At 42.5% G+C, this 19,195-nt stretch overlaps 1 protein-coding gene across 1 annotated transcript in view; it reads right to left on the bottom strand.

The window, feature by feature from the left end:
* Window positions 1-14,877, bottom strand: part of LOC126426656 (poly [ADP-ribose] polymerase tankyrase-1-like) — a 59,388-nt gene extending 44,511 nt beyond the window's left edge. The window contains exons 1-2 of the mRNA XM_050088542.1: window positions 14,792-14,877; window positions 8,315-8,888 (exon numbers count right to left, since the gene is read on the bottom strand). Of these exons, the coding sequence (XP_049944499.1) occupies window positions 8,315-8,877 (563 nt within the window). The 5' untranslated portion in view covers window positions 8,878-8,888; window positions 14,792-14,877. The remainder of the gene's footprint in view (window positions 1-8,314; window positions 8,889-14,791) is intronic.
* Between the last annotated feature and the right edge of the window lie 4,318 nt (window positions 14,878-19,195).

Here is a 19,195-nt window from a genome sequence, read left to right as displayed (position 1 = left end):
TAGGTCGAGGCCAGGAGGGTTACGGGAACGTAGGGTGTACTGCAGGGAAAGTTCTCACCTGTGCAATTCAGAAAATCTGGTGTCGGTGGGAAGGATCCGTATGGCACAGGCTGTGAAGCAGTCATTAAGGTGAGGGATACCACGTTTGGCAGCGTGTTCAGCTACAGGGTGGTCCACTTGTTTTTCGGCCACAGTTTGTCGGTTGCCGTTCGTGCAGACAGACAGCTTGTCGGTTGTCGTGCCTACACAGAATTCAGCACAGTGGTTGCAGCTTAGCTTGTAGATCACATGACTGGTTTCACAGGTAGCCCTGCCTTAGTTAGTGACCGGACTGGAGTAGGTGGTGGTAGGAGGATGTATGGGACAGGTCTTGCATCTAGGTCTATTACAGGGGTATGAGCCACGAGGTAAGGGATTGGGAGCAGGGGTCATTTAAGGATGGACGAGTATATTGTGTAGGGTCGGAGGACGGCGGAATACCACGGTAGGAGGGGTGGGAAGGATAGTGGACAGGACATTTCTCATTTCAAGGCACGACGAGAGGCAATCGAAACCCTGGCAGAGAATGTAATTCAGTTGCTCCAGTCCCGTACGGTACTGAGTTACGAGGTGAATGCTCCTCTGTGGCCGGACTGTGGGAGTTTGGGAGTTGGTGGGAGACTGGAAAGATAAGGCAGGGCAGATTTGTTTTTGTAGAAGGATGGGAGGATAATTACGGCCAGTGAAGTGAGACCCTCAGTATATTTAGAGGGGACTGCTCGTCACTGCAGATGCGACGACCACGGAATTTCCGAGCTCATCCATCGCTACGATAAGTGCCTTAATTTAAATGGCAACTATGCAGAATAGTAGTATTTAAGTGTGGCTTTCATCTGTATAATAAAAAAAATTTCCAATACTTTATTTATTTTTAATTCCGAAACGTAATGTTCTTTGTGGATAGCCCTCATTCAATTGTCAACGTGTTTAATTCATACTTCCATACTAATAATATTAAATGAAAAAGTATCTTTATTGATTAAACTTTTGTAACTAAACTGGTGAAGTGATTTTGATGAAAATTACGGTATATTGATAATTTTTACTTTTTGGACCGTCTGACTACATCTTAATGAAACCATTTTCGTGCCATACACGTTTTGCCTTTGTTCTCTGCAAGGCATCTTCAGTGGCCTGGAATATGTACATATTTTTTACTATTTAGTTTACATTCTGGGACAATGTACCTATAGGTTATAAACAGTTCTGGTGGTTGTTTTTGTATGATTATTAATATTTTAAATTCCACTTACAGGTTCCACAGACGATTTTCTACATATTACATTTCTGTTCCATTGTTGGTGCTGTTCCTCTTCTTGTAATTGCCACTCTGGGTTTTTTTCCAGATTTCACAGCACTAGGAATTGAACACTTGTTTTGGTGCAATGTTTTGGTTTGTGTTGCCAACTGCCAGATGTTATTGCCAACGATTGAATGTGTGCATGCAATCAGATCACAAATACTTCAAAAATTACGCTCAAAAGTTGACAATAACATTCAATCTTTGGTGATAACATCCGACAATTGGCAACGCAAAGCAAAACCTTGCATCCTGATCTTTAGGTGTTCAGTTCCTAGTGCTGTGAAACGTGGAAAAAACCCAAAGTGGCAATTATAAGAAAAGGATCAACACCAAAAATGGAATAGAAACGTAATATGTAGAAAACTGTATGCTCAACCTATAAGTAGAATTTAAAATATTATTACATCATAACAAAAACCAACCACCAGAACTGAAACTTCCTGGAAGATTAAAACTGTGTGCCAAACCGAGATTCGAACTCGGGACCTTTGCCTTTCGTGAGCAAGTGCTCTACCAACTGAGCTACCCAAGCACGACTCGCGCCCCGTCCTCACAGCTTCACTTCTGCCAGTACCTCGTCTCCTACCTTCCAAACGAGGTACTGACAGAAGTGAAGCTGTGGGGATGGGGCGTGAGTCATGCTTGGGTAGCTCAGATGGCTGAGCACTTGCCCACGAAAGGCAAAGGTCCCAAGTTCGAGTCTTGGTCTGGCACACAGTTTTAATCTGCCAGGAAGTTTCGTATCAGTGCACACTCCACTACAGAGTGAAAATCTCATTCTGGCAACCACCAAAACAGTTTATAACCTATAGGTACATTGCCCCAAAATGTAAACTAAATAGTAAAAAATATGTACATATTCCAGGCCACTGAAGATTCCTTGCAGAGAATGAAGGCGAAACGCATATGGCATGAAAATTGTGTTTGATTCAGTAGTAGTCAGACAGTCCAAAAAATTATCAATATACCACAATATTACATGCAACTGAGGAAGACAGGAGTACAAAAGTTGAAGATCTGGATGACGTTTGGTTTGGAGACAGCTTGAACGCTGAGGATGAACATATGCTACTTCAAAAATAAAAAAAAAATTAAAAAAAAAATCAATCCCTAAAAGCAAGAAAAAGAAATCGACCCCGAAGAGTGTGATGCGGCGCTTGCTCGTTTATTGGGCAGTGTTCTAGCTGTTGTCTGCAGATGTGCTTGCATATCACCAGCACGGTGATATGCAAGCACATCTGCAGACAACAGCTAGAAAACAATAAGTAATGTAGTAAACTGCAGTGGCATACTAAGGTTAAAAACATATTGCACTTATTGGCACTTTTGAGGCAACTTCAAGAAACAATAACAAAGACAAAAAGATTAATATTGCACTAGACTTGTAGACTTGTGTAGAACAGATATTACTCTCACACAGAAACTCTACATGACATGTCAGTCACACGTCTCATTAACAAACTTTACAACTGTTCCTTGACCACCTTCACCACTCAAAAGATTACAAAAAATTCAAAAACAAAAAATTACAGTGAGACGAAGGGCAGAACTGTCAAGCATGTACTGTTCAGTTGATGACTGCAGCAGCAATGTGGGAGCCAACAACACTAAAGCAACAGAACGTGTCTAGGTTCCTAGAAACATGGGCACAGATGTAATTAAGCAAGACAAAACTCGATGACAAAGGAATATTACTGACTTCCACCAACCTACATCAGCATCTACTCCTCGTCACTATCTCAGCCATTTCTGCATGCTGACCTTCATCTGACTGCTTGAAACTTCCTGGCAGATTAAACCTGTGTGCCAGACTGAGACTTGAATACAGCACCTTTGCATTTTGCAACACGCCCTCACAACTATACCTCCACTGGAACATCATCTACCTCCCTAGTTTCACAGAAGTTGTGAGGCATACCTGACGGTACTAGCACTCCTGGAAGAAAGCATACTGTATAGCAATGGCTTAGCTACAACCTAAGGGACTGCATCCAGAATGTGCAGTGGAATGTGCAACGATTTGAAACTTCCTGTTAGATTAAAAGTGTCACAGCTTTGAGAGCTGTTAATGAGTCAATACCTCACTAGCTCAGTCAGAAACAGCGTTTTCCCACAAAAGGCACAGGTTCTGGGTGGAGTCCCACTTTGGCACATAGTTTTAATCCCTCCATTGCCAAATGAAATTTTATTCTGTTCTTCTGGCTTACGCACATAATTTCTCACGACAGTCAATCCTACAGATGTATAATTCTATGAAATGAAATAACACTGTCCAAACAGAGATCCAAAATATTATGCAAATTTTTCTAGATCGTTCCCAAATTTTGAAGAACACAAGTAACAATACAAGCAAATGAGTCACTGATTTATTACACAAAGCACCTACAATGCCACTGTTAACAGATGGAAATGAGTTTTTAATGTCACAACAATGACAAAATCGTCAGAGAGCACATCCTCACGAGAATCCCATTTGGGAGCAAGAGATCGACTGAAGGCCTTATAAATAAACTGTCTCAAACATTTGTCACCAGTGATCAACATAAACAGCCAAACAGGGACTTAAATTCACTCCTTCCAGATGAGTCCAGTGCCTTTAAAACAGTGCCCTCTCATTCCATCATAGTTAATTTTAAAGATAATGTAACATATACTACCACCGAGAACACACTGCGGAAGCCATCTGTGAAAGCTTTGAAGGACCTGCAGATGGAATAGTACTGTCTTTCTGCCTATAATGCCCTCTGATAATAGTTCAAGGGCTACAGATGATCACCTCAAGGGCAAATAGTGTTCAACCAAGTAATTAGTTAATGTTACCAAGCAACTAGATCATCTACATCCATACTCCGCAAGCCACCTGACGGTGTGTGGCAGAGGGTACCTGGAGTACCTCTATCAGTTCTCTCTTCTATTCCAGTCTCGTATTGTTCGTGGAAATGTCAGTATGCCTCTGTGTGGGCTCTAATCTCTTTGATTTTATCCTCACAGTCTCTTCGCAAGATATACGTAGGAGGGAGCAATATACTGCTCGACTCTTCGGTGAAGGTATGTTCTCGAAACTTCAACAAAAGCCCATACCAAGCTACTGAGCGTCTCTCCTGCAAAGTCTTCCACTGGAGTTTATCTATCATCTCCATAACGCTTTTGCGATTACTAAATGATCCTGTAACAAAGCGCGCTGCTCTCCATTGGATCTTCTCTATCTCTTCTATAAACCCTATCTGGTACAGATCCCACACTGCTGAGCAGTATTCGAGCAATGGGCGAACAAGCATACTGTAGCCTACTTCCTTTGTTTTAGGATTGCATATCCTTAGGATCCTTCCAATGAATCTCAGTCTGGCATCTGTTTTACCGACAATTAATTTTATATAGTCATTCCACTTTAAATCATTCCTAATGCCTACTCCCAGATAATTTATGGAATTGCTGACCTGCTAAATGATAAAGGATCTTTCTTTCTATTTATTCACAGCACATTACACTCGTTTACATTGATATTCAATTGCCATTCCCTGCACCATGTGTCAATTCGCTGCAGATCCTCCTGCCTGATTTCAGTGCAATTTTTCATTGTTACAACCTCTCGATATACCACAGCATCATCCGCAAAAAGCCTCAGTGAACTTACGATGTCATCCGCAAGGTCATTTATGTATATTGTGAATAGCAATGGTCCTACGACACTCCCCTGCAGCACACCTAAAAATCACTCTTACTTTGGAAGCCATATCTCAATTGAGAATGACATGCTGCCTTCTGTTATCTAGGAACTCTTCAATCAAATCACACAATTGGTCTGATAGTCCATATGCTCTCACTTTGTTCATTAAATGACTGTGGGGAACTGTATCGAACACCTTACGGAAGTCAAGAAACACGGCATCTACCTGGGAACCCGTGTCTATGGCCCTCTTAGTCTCGTGGACAAATAGCGCGAGCTGGGCTTCACACGATCGTCTTTTTTGAAGCCCATGCTGATTCCTGCACAGTAGATTTCTAGTTTCCAGAAAAGTCATTGCACTCTAACACAATATGTGTTCCAAAATTCTACAACTGATCAATGTTAGAGATATAAGTCTATAGTTCTGCACAATCCCTTCTTGAAAACGGGGATGAGCTGTGCCCTTTTCCAATCCTTTGGAATGCTACGCTCTTCTAGAGACCTACGGTAGACCGCTGCAAGAAGGGGGGCAAGTTCCTTCACGTACTCTGTGTAAAATCGAACTGGTATCCCATCAGGTCTAGCGGCCTTTCCTCTTTTGAGCGATTTTAATTGTTTCTCTATCCCTCTGTCATCTATTTCGATATCTAACATTTTGTCATCTGTGCGACAATCTAGAGAAGGAACTACAGTGCAGTCTTCCTCTGTGAAACAGCTTTGGAAAAAGACATTTAGTATTTCGGCCTTTAGTCTGTCATCCTCTGTTTCAGTACCATTTTGGTCAGAGTGTCTGGACATTTTGTTTTGATCCACCCTACCGCCACCCTACCGCTTTGACATAAGACCAAAATTTCTTAGGATTTTCTGCCAAGTCAGTACATAGAACTTTACATTCGAATTCATTGAACGCCTCTCGCATGGCCCTCCTCACGTTACATTTCGCTTCGCGTAATTTTTGTTTCTCTGCAAGGCGTTGGCTATGTTTATGCTTGCTGTGAAGTTCCCTTTGCTTCCGCAGCAGTTTTCTAACTCGGTTGTTGTACCACAGTGGCTCTTTCCCATATCTTACGATCTTGCTTGGCACATACTCATCTAACGCATATTGTACGATGGTTTTGAACTTTGTCCACTGATACTCAACACTATCCGTACTTAAAACAAAACTTTTGTGTTGAGCCGTCAGATACTCTGAAATCTGCTTTTTGTCACTTTTGCTAAACAGGAAAATCTTCCTACCTTTTTTAATATTTCTATTTACGGCTGAAATCATCGATGCAGTAACCGCTTTATAATCGCCGATTCCCTGTTCCGCATTAACTGTTTCAAATAGTTCGGGTCTGTTTGTCACCAGAAGATGTAATATGTTATCGCCACGAGTCGTTCTCTGTTTAACTGCGCAAGGTAGTTTTCAGATAAAGCACTTTAAAAAATTTCACTGGATTCTTTGTCCCTGCCACCCGTTATGAATGTTTGAGTCTCCCAGTCTATATCCAGCAAATTAAAATCTCCACCCAGAACTATAACATGGTGGGGAAATCTACTCGAAATATTTTCCAAATTATCCTTCAGGTGCTCAGCCACAACAGCTGCTGAGCCAGGGGGCCTATAGAGACATCCAATTACCATGTATGAGCCTGCTTTAACCGTGACCTTCACCCAAATTATTTCACATTTCGGATCTCCGCCAATTTCCTTCGATACTACTGCACTTCTTATCGCTATAAACACGCCTCCCCTTTCACTGTCAGCCTGTCTCTGTGGTATACATTCCAATCTGAGTTTAGAATTTCATTACTGTTTTCATCTGGTTTCAGCCAACTTTGTGTCCCTAGTACTATGTGGTCATTGTGACCATTTATTAATGACAGCAGTTCTGGGACCTTTCAATAGACGCTCCTGCAGTTTACCTTTTTTTTTTTTTGTCATCAGTCTACTGACTTGTTTGATGCGGCCCGCCACGAATTCCTTTCCTGTGCTAACCTCTTCATCTCAGAGTAGCAATTGCAACCTACGTCCTCAATTATTTGCTCGACGTATTCCAATCTCTGTCTTCCTCTACAGTTTTTGCCCTCTACAGTTCCCTTTAGTACCATGGAAGTCATTCCCTCATGTCTTAGTAGATGTCCTATCATCCTGTCCCTTCTCCTTGTCAGTGTTTTCCACATATTCCTTTCCTCTCCGATTCTGCGTAGAACCTCCTCATTCCTTACCTTATCAGTCCACCTAATTTTCAACATTATTCTATAGCACCACATCTCAAATGCATCGATTCTCTTCTGTTCCGGTTTTGCCACAGTCCATGTTTCACTACCATACAATGCTGTACTCCAGACGTACATCCTCAGAAATTTCTTCCTCAAATTAAGGCCGGTATTTGATATTAGTAGACTTCTCTTGGCCAGAAATGCCTTTTTTGCGATAGCGAGTCTGCTTTTGATGTCCTCCTTGCTCCGTCCGTCATTGGTTATTTTACTGCCTAGGTAGCAGAATTCCTTAACTTCATTGACTTCGTGACCATCAATTCTGATGTTAAGTTTCTCGCTGTTCTCATTTCTACTACTTCTCATTACCTTCGTCTTTCTCCGATTTACTCTCAAACCATACTGTGTACTCATTAGACTGTTCATTCCGTTCAGCAGATCATTTAATTCTTCTTCACTTTCACTTAGGATAGCAATGTCATCAGCAAATCGTATCATTGATATGCTTTCACCTTGTATTTTAATTCCACTCCTGAACCTTTCTTTTATTTCCATCATTGTTTCCTCGATGTACAGATTGAAGAGTAGGGGCGAAAGGTTACAGCCTTGTCTTACACCCTTCTTAATACGAGCACTTCGTTCTTGATCGTCCACTCTTATTATTCCCTCTTGGTTGTTATACATATTGTATATGACCCGTCTCTCCCTATAGCTTACCCCTACTTTTTTCAGAATCTCGAACAGCTTGCACCATTTTATATTGTCGAACGCTTTTTCCAGGTCGACAAATCCTATGAAAGTGTCTTGATTTTTCTTTAGCCTTGCTTCCATTATTAGCCGTAATGTCAGAATTGCCTCTCTCGTCCCTTTACTTTTCCTAAAGCCAAACTATTGCCTATTAGCACATTAATATTGTTATTCCCTGTTGCATTTTGCCTACTCCTACCTTGCCGCGTCTCAGGAGGCGTCTTGTCGGGCCTAGGGAGGGAATTCTCTGACCTAAAAAACCCACATGTGATGAGTACAGGGAATTTTTTTTGCCTTTTTTACACACACACACACACACACACACACACACACACACACACACAATGCTGCTCAGACCTGATGTTTGGTGCTGCCGCCGCCGCCAGAGTGCAGATTTGTACTGCGGCCTCTGCATTGCTCCGCAGCACATTTATCCAACCGGCAGAGATCATCACTTCGGGGTGGCTCGCTATGAAGTTCACAGCCGCACTCTCGAGCCACGAACAGGAGTGCAGCACAGCTAGGACTGCAGTGGCGGCAGCGTTGTCCACACTCAGGCCCTGCGCCAGCTGCTGCTCGCACCTCTTTTTGAGCAACGGCAGGTAGTACATGTCAGAGGCGGCCAACAGCTCGGCTGCCGTGCTCGCTGGCTGCGGAGCTTCGTCGGTGTATACGAAATGCAGCAGCTGCCTCAGCACAGCTTCCCGCACGTCAGTTATCTCGATTCGACGACTGCGAGCTTCTTTCGTGTCGTTCCGGAACGTGGCAGCAAAGACGGGGCTCCTCGCCGCTAACACGAAACTGTGGGCCGGCAGCTGCGAGGTGCCGACCACCAGGGTCACGTCCGCACCCTCGCCGGATTCTAACAGAGCACCCATATCACTCGCGAAACTGCCGTCCTTGGTGTCGGTTGTAGCCATTACGATCACTTCTGAAACACACGTGACACAACTTTAATTTTCAAACGTTACTAAATAGCAAATCTGTAGATTCTTTACATCTCTTATCAAACAAACACGTATTTCTCCTCCCAGCATTCATCCTTATTTAGCAGAATTGTAGTCTGCGTGCTGGTCACAACTACTTGTCTTCATGTATTTATTTCATACCCTGAATTGTCCTGTGGACTACATTACTCAAGCACTGCTCAGATTAATCTGAATTCACTGTTGTGCTGCCTGTATAAACTAGATGAAACAATTTTCCTTCGTCAGACCTGTCACCAGAGCCGCTTCTTACAGATGAGCCAGTATTCATTCCAGGAAAAAACTTCCTATCAAACACTGCATAATGAAAAACTGTTTACTATTTCAGAGAGAGAAAACACAGTAGTAGTCCCCTTTGGTGTGGCGGTGACAAGAATGTTTCGGTTCATGCCCCGCTTAAATCATGTGTTTGGTTACACTGTTTAAAAAGTTAAAAAAAGTGATACTAAAATAAAAAAAATATTTCCCTGGAAGATCTGGGGAATACTTCCCTGCCTCTCCTCCAGAACACACACACACACACACACACACACACACACACACACACACACACACACACACACTTGAAATGGAGGCAAGAGCTTGAGGAAACAATAACTGATCAAAAGGCAGATATATGTGTCTGGATGAGCACTGAACTAAAAGAGGATGGGCCAGCCACTTGGTGACACTCGACCTCCCACCTATGAGCTTAGGCTGTGGCCCAAATATGCTTTCTTACTCTCGTCTGACTGTCAGACAATAAAGAGGTCACCTTCACCAGTCAAATTTAGTGTTATCACCTGGTAAGAAGATAAAATGCACTATTAAAATGTGGTACAAGGTGACTGTACACCATAAGTACCATATTCTGCAGTGGGTGGGATCCCCCCTCCCCCACCCCCAAACAAATTCAGGTATAAAGCCACGCTTTATATATAACGTACAAATCACAGAGTTCAAGGTGACTTTGTGTCATCACAGTGGATGCTGTGAGCTACACCACGGCCAGACAGTCCATTTCCTTGACCGTAGCTTGTCGTCTTTCACTGCCAGACACTCCTGCTGTAAGAGTTTCTGACTTTCTGACTCGAGAGCTGGGGACTGGCACACACTGTCACACAGGCTCCCCTGCAAGCCTTCTTGGCTGAGGTATCTGTTAGCTCGTTTCCCCATATTTGAAATGTCTCTATATCCGGCAGCAAAATATGTACTACTGTAATGAGACACAAAGAGAGGCTTCTGTATTCTGGGTTTTTTTCTCTACTGGGTTTCTAAGTTTTGGTGCTTGTTGTGCACAGAGGGAATCACATCAAATGGGAAATTTCTTCCCCTGATGACATATTGTGCCCCAGTGCCTTCACGGTTCCTTAGCACTAGGTACTCTCTCATCTTGCAACGAAGTCGAAACCTGAATGACCTCGGCGAAGGCTTCTGAGCAGCCAAGGGCATCACATGGTGCTTGTATGAACCATTTTAAAAACAGACTACATTTTGAGAGCATTCTTTTTCGAACATAGTTAATTCTAAAATAATAATGGGCTTTGTAAGATGCTAAGATGGGTTTTAACTATATACTATTGCACAACAACAATATAAGCCACACACATTTCTGAAAGAACACCGTCACAGAGTGGAACACATGTGAAAGGGGATATAAATATACTTTGAAAGTTCATTTACACATCCTCACTTTTGAGAGATCAAATCAACTTTGTGTGTGTGTGTGTGTGTGTGTGTGTGTGTGTGTGTGTGTGTGTGTGGTGTGCGTGTGAGAGAGAGAGAGAGAGAGAGAGAGAGAGAGAGAGAGAGAGAGAGAGAATCATCTTTATTCCTACATCTCTAATAAGCACACTAGAAAAAAATTGGTCCATCCAGGACATATCATACTGATACCATGTAACAGAAAATATGGCCTTTATAACAGCTTCAATTCAGTGAGGAAGAGAATTGACAAATTTATCAGGTAGGCCAAAGTCACTTACCAATGATTAAATTCCACAGAGCTACCCAATTCATTAATGATTCCTATGTTTCACCCAGTGCTTCAAATAGTCCCAGATCTTTCCTACAGGTTCGAGATCAGGTTAATAAGTAGGCCGGTCAAGGTGCAAAAGTGTCCCAGATTTTCTGTTAAATGAGGAAACATATGACTGTACGAGGTGCATTCAAGTTCTAAGGCCTCCGATTTTTTTTTCTCCAGACTGGAAAGAGATAGAAACATGCGCATTGTTTTAAAATGAGGCCATGTTCATTGTCAATACGACCCAGAGATGGCAGCACCGTACGGCAGATGGAATTTTACCGCCAGTGGCGAGAATGAGAACTGTTTCAAATACTTAAAATGGCGACATTTTCCTTACTTGAACAGCGTGCGATCATTCGTTTTCTGAATTTGCATGGTGTGAAACCAATTGAAATTCAACGACAGTTGAAGGAGACGTGTGGTGACGGAGTTATGGATGTGTCGAAAGTGCGTTCATGGGTGCGACAGTTTAATGAAGGCAGAACATCGTGTGACAACAAACCGAAACAACCTCGGGCTCGCACGAGCCGGTCTGACGACACGATCGAGAAAGTGGAGAGAATTGTTTTGGGGGATCGCCGAACGACTGTTGAACAGATCGCCTCCAGAGTTGGCATTTCTGTGGGTTCTGTGCACACAATCCTGCATGACGACCTGAAAATGCGAAAAGTGTCATCCAGGTGGGTGCCACGAATGCTGAAGGACGACCACACGGCTGCCCGTGTGGCACGTTGCCGAGCAATGTTGACGCGCAATGACAGCACGAATGGGACTTTCTTTTCGTCGGTTGTGACAATGGATGAGACGTGGATGCCATTTTTCAATCTAGGAACAAAGCGCCAATCAGCTCAATGGAAGTACACAGATTCACCGCCACCAAAAAAATTTTGGGTAACCGCCAGTGCTGAAAAAATGATGGTGTCCATGTTCTGGGACAGCGAGGGCGTAATCCTTACCCATTGCGTTCCAAAGGGCACTACAGTAACAGGTGCATCCTACGAAAATCTTTTGAAGAACAAATTCCTTCCTGCACTGCAACAAAAGCATCCGGGAAGGGCTGCGCGTATGCCGTTTCACCAAGACAAAGACAACGCACCCGCACATCGAGCTAACGTTACGCAACAGTTTCTTCGTGATAACAACTTTGAAGTGATTCCTCATGCTCCCTACTCACCTGACCTGGCTCCTAGTGACTTTTGGCTTTTTCCAACAATGAAAGACACTCTCCGTGGCCGCACATTCACCAGCCGTGCTGCTATTGCCTCAGCGATTTTCCAGTGGTCAAAACAGACTCCTAAAGAAGCCTTCGCCGCTGCCATGGAATCATGGAGTCAGCGTTGTGAAAAATGTGTACGTCTGCAAGGCGATTACGTCGAGAAGTAACGCCAGTTTCATCGATTTTGGGTGAGTAGTTAACTAAAAAATCGGAGGCCTTAGAACTTGAATGCACCTCGTAGTGTGAAGCCCTGGCTCACCAAATCGTAATGCCAGGAGTAACACCACAGTGGCATTGTTAAGAATAGGTCTTCTCCCCAGATGAGCACCGTACTCGACCACTGTCATCTGGAGTAGTGCAGAACCATCATTCATCAAACACAATGTGAGGCCATTCTTTAGTAATCTACATCTACATATATACTCTGCAAACCACCATGACATGCGTGGGAGAGGGTACATCCCATTGTACCAGGTATTAGGGTTTCTTCCTGTTCCACACATATACTGAGCGCAGGAAGAATGATTGATTGAATGCCTCTGTGCGTGCAGTAATTATTCTTGCCTTATCCTCAAGGTCCACGTGTGAGCGATATATAGGGGTTTGTAGTATATCCCTAGTGTAATAATTTAAAACGAATTCTTTAAACTTCGTTAGTAGACTTTCTCGGGGTAGTTTATGCATGTCTTCAACAGTCTGCCAGTTCAGTTCCTTTGATATCTCTGTGACACTCTCCCACGAATTAAACAAACCTGTGACCATTTGCAATGCTCTTCTCTGAAAATGTAAATTTCCCCTAGTCAAATGCTTTTCAGAAATCAAGAAACACTGCATCAACCCGTTGCCTCGATCCAAAGCTTTCGGTATGTCACGAGAGAAAAGTGCGAGTTGGGTTTAACACGATCAATGTTTTTTAAATCCGTGCCGGTTGGCACAGCGGAAGTTATTCTGTTCGAGATACCTCATTATATTTCAGCTCAGAATATGCCCCAAGATTCTACAAAAAATCGACGTCAAGGATATTGGATGGTAGTTTTGTGGATCATTTCTGCTCCTCTTCTTGTAGACAGGTGTGACCTGTGTCTTTTTCCAAGAACTAGGCACGGTTTTTGTTCGAGGCACCTACGATAGATTATAGTTAGAAGAGAGGCTAACAAATTCAGTACACAGTCCGACAGGGAATCCATCGGGCGCTGTAGCTCCGTTCAATTTTACAATTTCATCTGTTTCTCACACCACTCTAAACGCAGCTGCCAGTGTTATGATGTTAATGGCAGACCATTCCCTAGTCCAGCTGCTGCTAATCTCCAACCAATCGTGTGGGATGACAGAAGTTGCAAGGAATCCATTACCTGTTCTCAAACTGCAGCGACAGCTGTGAAGGGGTTACAATGTGCTCAGTATACATGCCTATCCTCCCTTATGGTAGTCAGATGTGGTCGACCGGTAGTTCGACAGTGAGTACGAGCGCCTTCAGATACCCGTGCAAACGACATCGAGCCACTGTCAAATCTGAAAGCACTGTAAATCTGGATACTGCAAGATCTGAACAACTGGCCAAAGAGAATCAGAATGAGGCTCCTTTCCAACTCTGTCCAATACTGATACTGCTCCCTCACACAAGTATGTGGCATCTACATCTACACTCCAGCCACTATGTGACGTATGGCAGAGGGTACCTTGAACCACCACTAGTCATTTCATTTCCTGTTCCATCCCAACCACTTAAGCAGTTGTCAAGAATGAGTCGCACTAGAGTTCTGTACGCAGATGCCTTTACAGATGGTACACACATTTCTTAAACTCACCCAATACGCTGAAGCTGGCAAGTTGCCTTTCCTACTGCAGTCATTACACGCTCGCTCCATTTCGCATAGCTTTGTAACATTATACCCGTATTTGGGAACCGATTCCACATGCTTGTACTTCTGTTAACAGTCACCTACATGTCAATCACATTGATCATACAACATCCGATCCTGTTTGCGTCCCTTTTATAACAACACTAACATTAATGTGCTCTGCTGGCCATTCTACTCTCACAGAGAATTGCAACTCAAATAGTTTTTATACCCACCAATAGCACATATATGTACAAAGTTAAATTGACATCCAATTGTGGATGCTTCAATTTTTTTGTCAGGCAGTGTATATCAGGAAGAGAAATGGACAAAGGATCTAGTTCTGAGGTTCACCTTCTGTAACTGTTTCAATGGTACATTGAAAGTTCACAGTTTAACATCAATTTGTATATTAGTTTAACGCATTGCTTACGATTCAACAGGTATGTGGTTATAATGTGCACGGATCGATCCCCGGTAGATTATGACTTCAGCTTTCTTAGAAGTAACCTATGGTTTACAATGCCTAAAGCTTTTGCCAGGTCTAAAAATATGTCTGTAATAGGCAACCTCTGGTCCAACAGACAGAAAGCTATGGTCATGCTTAGCTCTTTTTTGGAGCCTGTGACAAAAATCTATTACCACTTTGAATTTTGTGAAAGAGTCAATATTCTGGAAAGGGCAATCATTTCAAATATCTTGCTAAATATGGGAATTAATGAGTCGTCTATAGTTGGAGAGTGCTTCCGCACTTCTATTTTTATACAATGGTTTCACAGTACTCACTTTTAGAATGGTTGGATGCATATTTATAGTAATGCTGCAGTTAATCAGACATGTAAGACATTTTAAGAGTCCTTTTCAGCACACCTGCAATAAGTAAGTCATGCCATTCAGATTCCATCACCTGACAAAAGTAGCAAGAATAACGAAAATCAAATCTACCATATTTAGGCAAATCTAAAGCGCAATTGAATGTAATATGGACACTTATTTTAAAAATTAAAATAATAAGAAAGACTTTGTTGGCACATCACAGGTACACAAAATTTATTTTACACAATACACAAAACTATCAAAACAACAACAACTCTTAATCCCCTGTTAAGTGATACAGTCATTATTAAAAAAGAATGCTCAACTTGATCACCTACATGACATGGAGACATACATACCATAAATTACAGGCATTACTAATCATTATTCACAAATTTCATAATTACTGGTATCCTCTGAGGAGCCTACACCAGAAATAGGTTCAATTTACTCTTTCCCTATCATTCCCTGCGTCCTTCCAGAGCACATTATCTTCACTGCCATCCAGAGTATTTGAAATATAGCATTTCTTGAACAATTTAACGATCGCAGGTGCTTTGACGCTTTTCCAGGCAGCCAAAAGCCAGCCTGCAATAATCTGAGGTGCAGCACTCTTAATTTTCCCTGACAGAGTCAGCTCACAGTTTGATTAATAAAACCAATTTTCATACTGTTCCTGAAAGTAACTTTTGACAGATTTATTTATACTAACATCCAGAGATTGTAACACAGAAGTCATTCCTCCAGCACTGGTTAGGCTGTGGATCTATGTTATTATGTCGTCAGTGAGATGACCGTGAAATGCATCAAGACAAAGCGTCGCTAGTGGTTTGGAAGGCGCGCCATGACAGAGACCCCTTATGAATCACAGCTAGTGAAGCATAAACGTTTCTGTCATTCATCCCTTCTCCCGATTGCGAACAGTGTCATCATCAGGGGACAGCTTTTCATTTTTAGAGATCTTGGGTCAGATTTCCAGACTTAAGTGGGTGTGACATTTTTTTTTATAACACGAGACGCCACGCTGCGTACTTCGTACACGCGTAAAGTTTTGTTTCCATTTGTTGTGGTCTTCAGTCCTGAGACTGGTTTGATGCAGCTCTCCATTCTTCTCTATCCTGTGCAAGCTGCTTCATCTCCCAGTACCTACTGCAACCAACATCCTTCTGAATCTGCTTAGTGTATTCATCTCTCGGTCTCCCTCTACGATTTTTACCCTCCACGCTGCCCTCCAATGCTAAATTTGTGATCCCTTGATGCCTCAAAACATGTCCTACCAACCGATCCCTTCTTCTAGTCAAGTTGTGCCACAAACTCCTCTTCTCCCCAATCCTATTCAATACCTTCTCATTAGTTATGTGATCTACCCATCTAATCTTCAACATTCTTCTGTGGCTCCACATTTCGAAAGCTTCTATTCTCTTCTTGTCTAAACTATTTATCGTCCATGTTTCACTTCCATACGTGGCTACACTCCGTACAAATACTTTCACCGATACTGAAATCAATACTCAATGTTACCAAATTTCTCTTCTTCAGAAACGCTTTCCTTTCCATTGCCAGTCTACATTTTATATCCTCTCTACTTTGACCATCATCAGTAATTTTGGTCCCCAAATAGCAAAACTCATTTACTACTTTAAGTGTCTCATTTCCTAATCTAATTCCCTCAGTATATTGCCCGACTTAATTTAACTACATTCTACTATCCTCGTTTTGCTTTTGTTGATGTTCATCTTATATCCTCCTCTCAAGACACTGTCCATTCCGTTCAACTGCTCTTGCAAGTCCTTTGCTGTCTCTGACAGAATTACAATGCCATCGGCGAACCTCCACGGATTTTAATGCCTACTTCGAACTTTTCTTTTGTTTCCTTTACTGCTTGCTCAATATACAGATTGAATAGCATCGGGGAGAGGCTACAACCCTGTCTCAAAAAACAAGTAAGTTCCTACACGCCCATGTCAGAACCTCGGAACACTAATCCGAAAAAGTAGTTAAAAGCAACTACACATTTCCTAATTGATGGAAGCAAAGAGCGAAAGAACCACAAAATACACTGTAGAGACAACGGCAATCACGAACTTAAGATTAAATGTTCTCTGCCATATTGCTATGATGGACAAAAAGTAAAACATGGTTGACAGACCGGAAACACACATCAGAATGTAAGTGGTTAAAAAAAAAGGAAATGGCAAACAGTCAGGAAACGGCAAACCGTCATAGGTTGACGATAGTGAGCACAAAGTGGTGAGGGAGCACCACTTATAAAAGTCACGGTGGGTCCATCAAGACTGAACAATTGGAAGATTCCCTGGACCTGTTGCACTACAGGGTGGACTGTATACAGCAAACAAATACCGGGCAGGGTACTCTGCTGTAACTACTGGGCAGTGTTCCGGAAGCCGATACTGAAAATCGTCGGTGCCGACGCGAAGGCACACCCGACACCACAGTCACTCCGAGAGCCACCAGTGTACGCAAAGGTACTATCACAAGGTTCCGTGCAAAGGTCGAGAAAATGTCACGAGTATTATCAGGGTGTATACGTGGTCAAGGAAAAAAAATTCACCGATTTTTCCCGGATTTCCCGGTTAAAAATACACTTTCTCCCGGATGAAAATACACTTTTTCCGTGTTAAGTGACAGTATACTCTTCCTCGGCACTGTGAAACTCGTCAGTCCTATGGTTTTATATGCAGGAGTAGAACTTCCCGGTACTTTAGAAAACGAAACTCAGAGGGGGGAAAACACGTTTTGAAAGACCTTTGATGTGCAGCAACATGTACGCTACATATTTTCGTATTACCAAGGTATAAATTTGAATACCACCAAACACCGCATGTTACTTTCCGAAACATTGAAATCGAGATTGCGATGCATTTATGTAAGACAGTCATAGCTCTTGCCACTTGATCTCACCAGCTGATGACAGCATACGACATGTGATGTAGTCAGCCAATAGGAGGATCACTCGTAAGTAGCGCGAACACACAAATAAGAAAAGTTAATGGTTTAAATTAATATACATAGCATTCACATATAATATTGGTCTCTAAGATTAATAATCAGGAAGAGAAGCTAAGCTTCCATATATAATGTTGATCGTTTTTGCTCGTGTTACACTTTAAGCTACATCACACAAATGTGCCAGTAAAACGACGTAAATGTCTGATCTTTTGGGCTCGAAATTCTTCTAAATGGTCGTCCTCAAAGAGTTGATTTTTAAATGAGAGTCAAACGCTTTGTAATTTAAGAAATTCATCGTACATTCTCGCACATCGTTCATCTTGCGTGAAAGGAAATCTGCTTAGAATGTAACGCTTTTCAAACCACCATTCGCAATATACTCTCGCGACCTATTAGAAATAGGTTCGTTCAGCAGTTGCAAGAGAACGCCAAATAACAGGCGTCACCGCACTTGTGCAGCTACGATGACACAGGAAGCCCATATGTTCGTACGTGTAAAACATTTAATGATCTTACGTATGGCATAAAATAAACAAGATATCAGATGATAGTTCAAGAGCGTCGGAATTTCGTGAACCATAGTAAAACGCACAATTCAGCTTAAAATCCACATTTGTATGTAAATTTTCTTGGAGTACCAGTACTGTGGTTCTTTATTATGGCACAATGCCATACGTGCACTTGAAATGCAGCGAACAGTTGAAACTAGCCAATAGTGTGAAATTAAACACTTCGTTTCAAATAAATTGACTGCCTCAACAGAAAAGATTAATAAAAGCCAAATCTCTTTACCAAACCGGCAAAAATAACTTCATTGTTCTGTCAGAAAGCTGGAAATAAAAGCTGGAACTAATAATATATTTTAGAATTATGCGAACGTATTTTAATTCATTTGATAGCTCCCGGTGACGAAATTCCGTTTTGTTATCATTTAACGTGAGAGCAATAAAACGAAGAGGAAACAACAAACCACTAAACGTAAACACAGGTCACGTGGACGCTCCCCACCTCAACTCAGATTGCTCTGTGCATCAGCCCCAGATTTACTATATTTCCGAGCAGAGGCAATATTAAGTAGTGGTGCCCAGCCACACTTCAGCCGGTATTACACAACGGTCCGCCGCGAACGGTACTGGTCTGTCGCGACAGCCATGTAGCGGTAGAACGGGTGAAACTACGAAAATTAGCAGACACATTATCCGCGCCCTTCCCATGAACCATGGACCTTGCCGTTGGTGGGGAGGCTTGCGTGCCTCAGCGATACAGATAGCCGTACCGTAGGTGCAACCACAACGGAGGGGTATCTGTTGAGAGGCCAGACAAACGTGTGGTTCCTGAAGAGGGGCAGCAGCCTTTTCAGTAGTTGCAAGGGCAACAGTCTGGATGATTGACTGATCTGGCCTT

Source organism: Schistocerca serialis, chromosome 11 (assembly GCF_023864345.2).
Source record: "Schistocerca serialis cubense isolate TAMUIC-IGC-003099 chromosome 11, iqSchSeri2.2, whole genome shotgun sequence".
Classification (NCBI taxonomy): Eukaryota; Metazoa; Arthropoda; class Insecta; order Orthoptera; family Acrididae; genus Schistocerca; species Schistocerca serialis.
The sequence above is the reverse complement of the archived record's forward strand: the minus strand, read 5'-3'. Positions and strand labels throughout refer to the sequence as shown.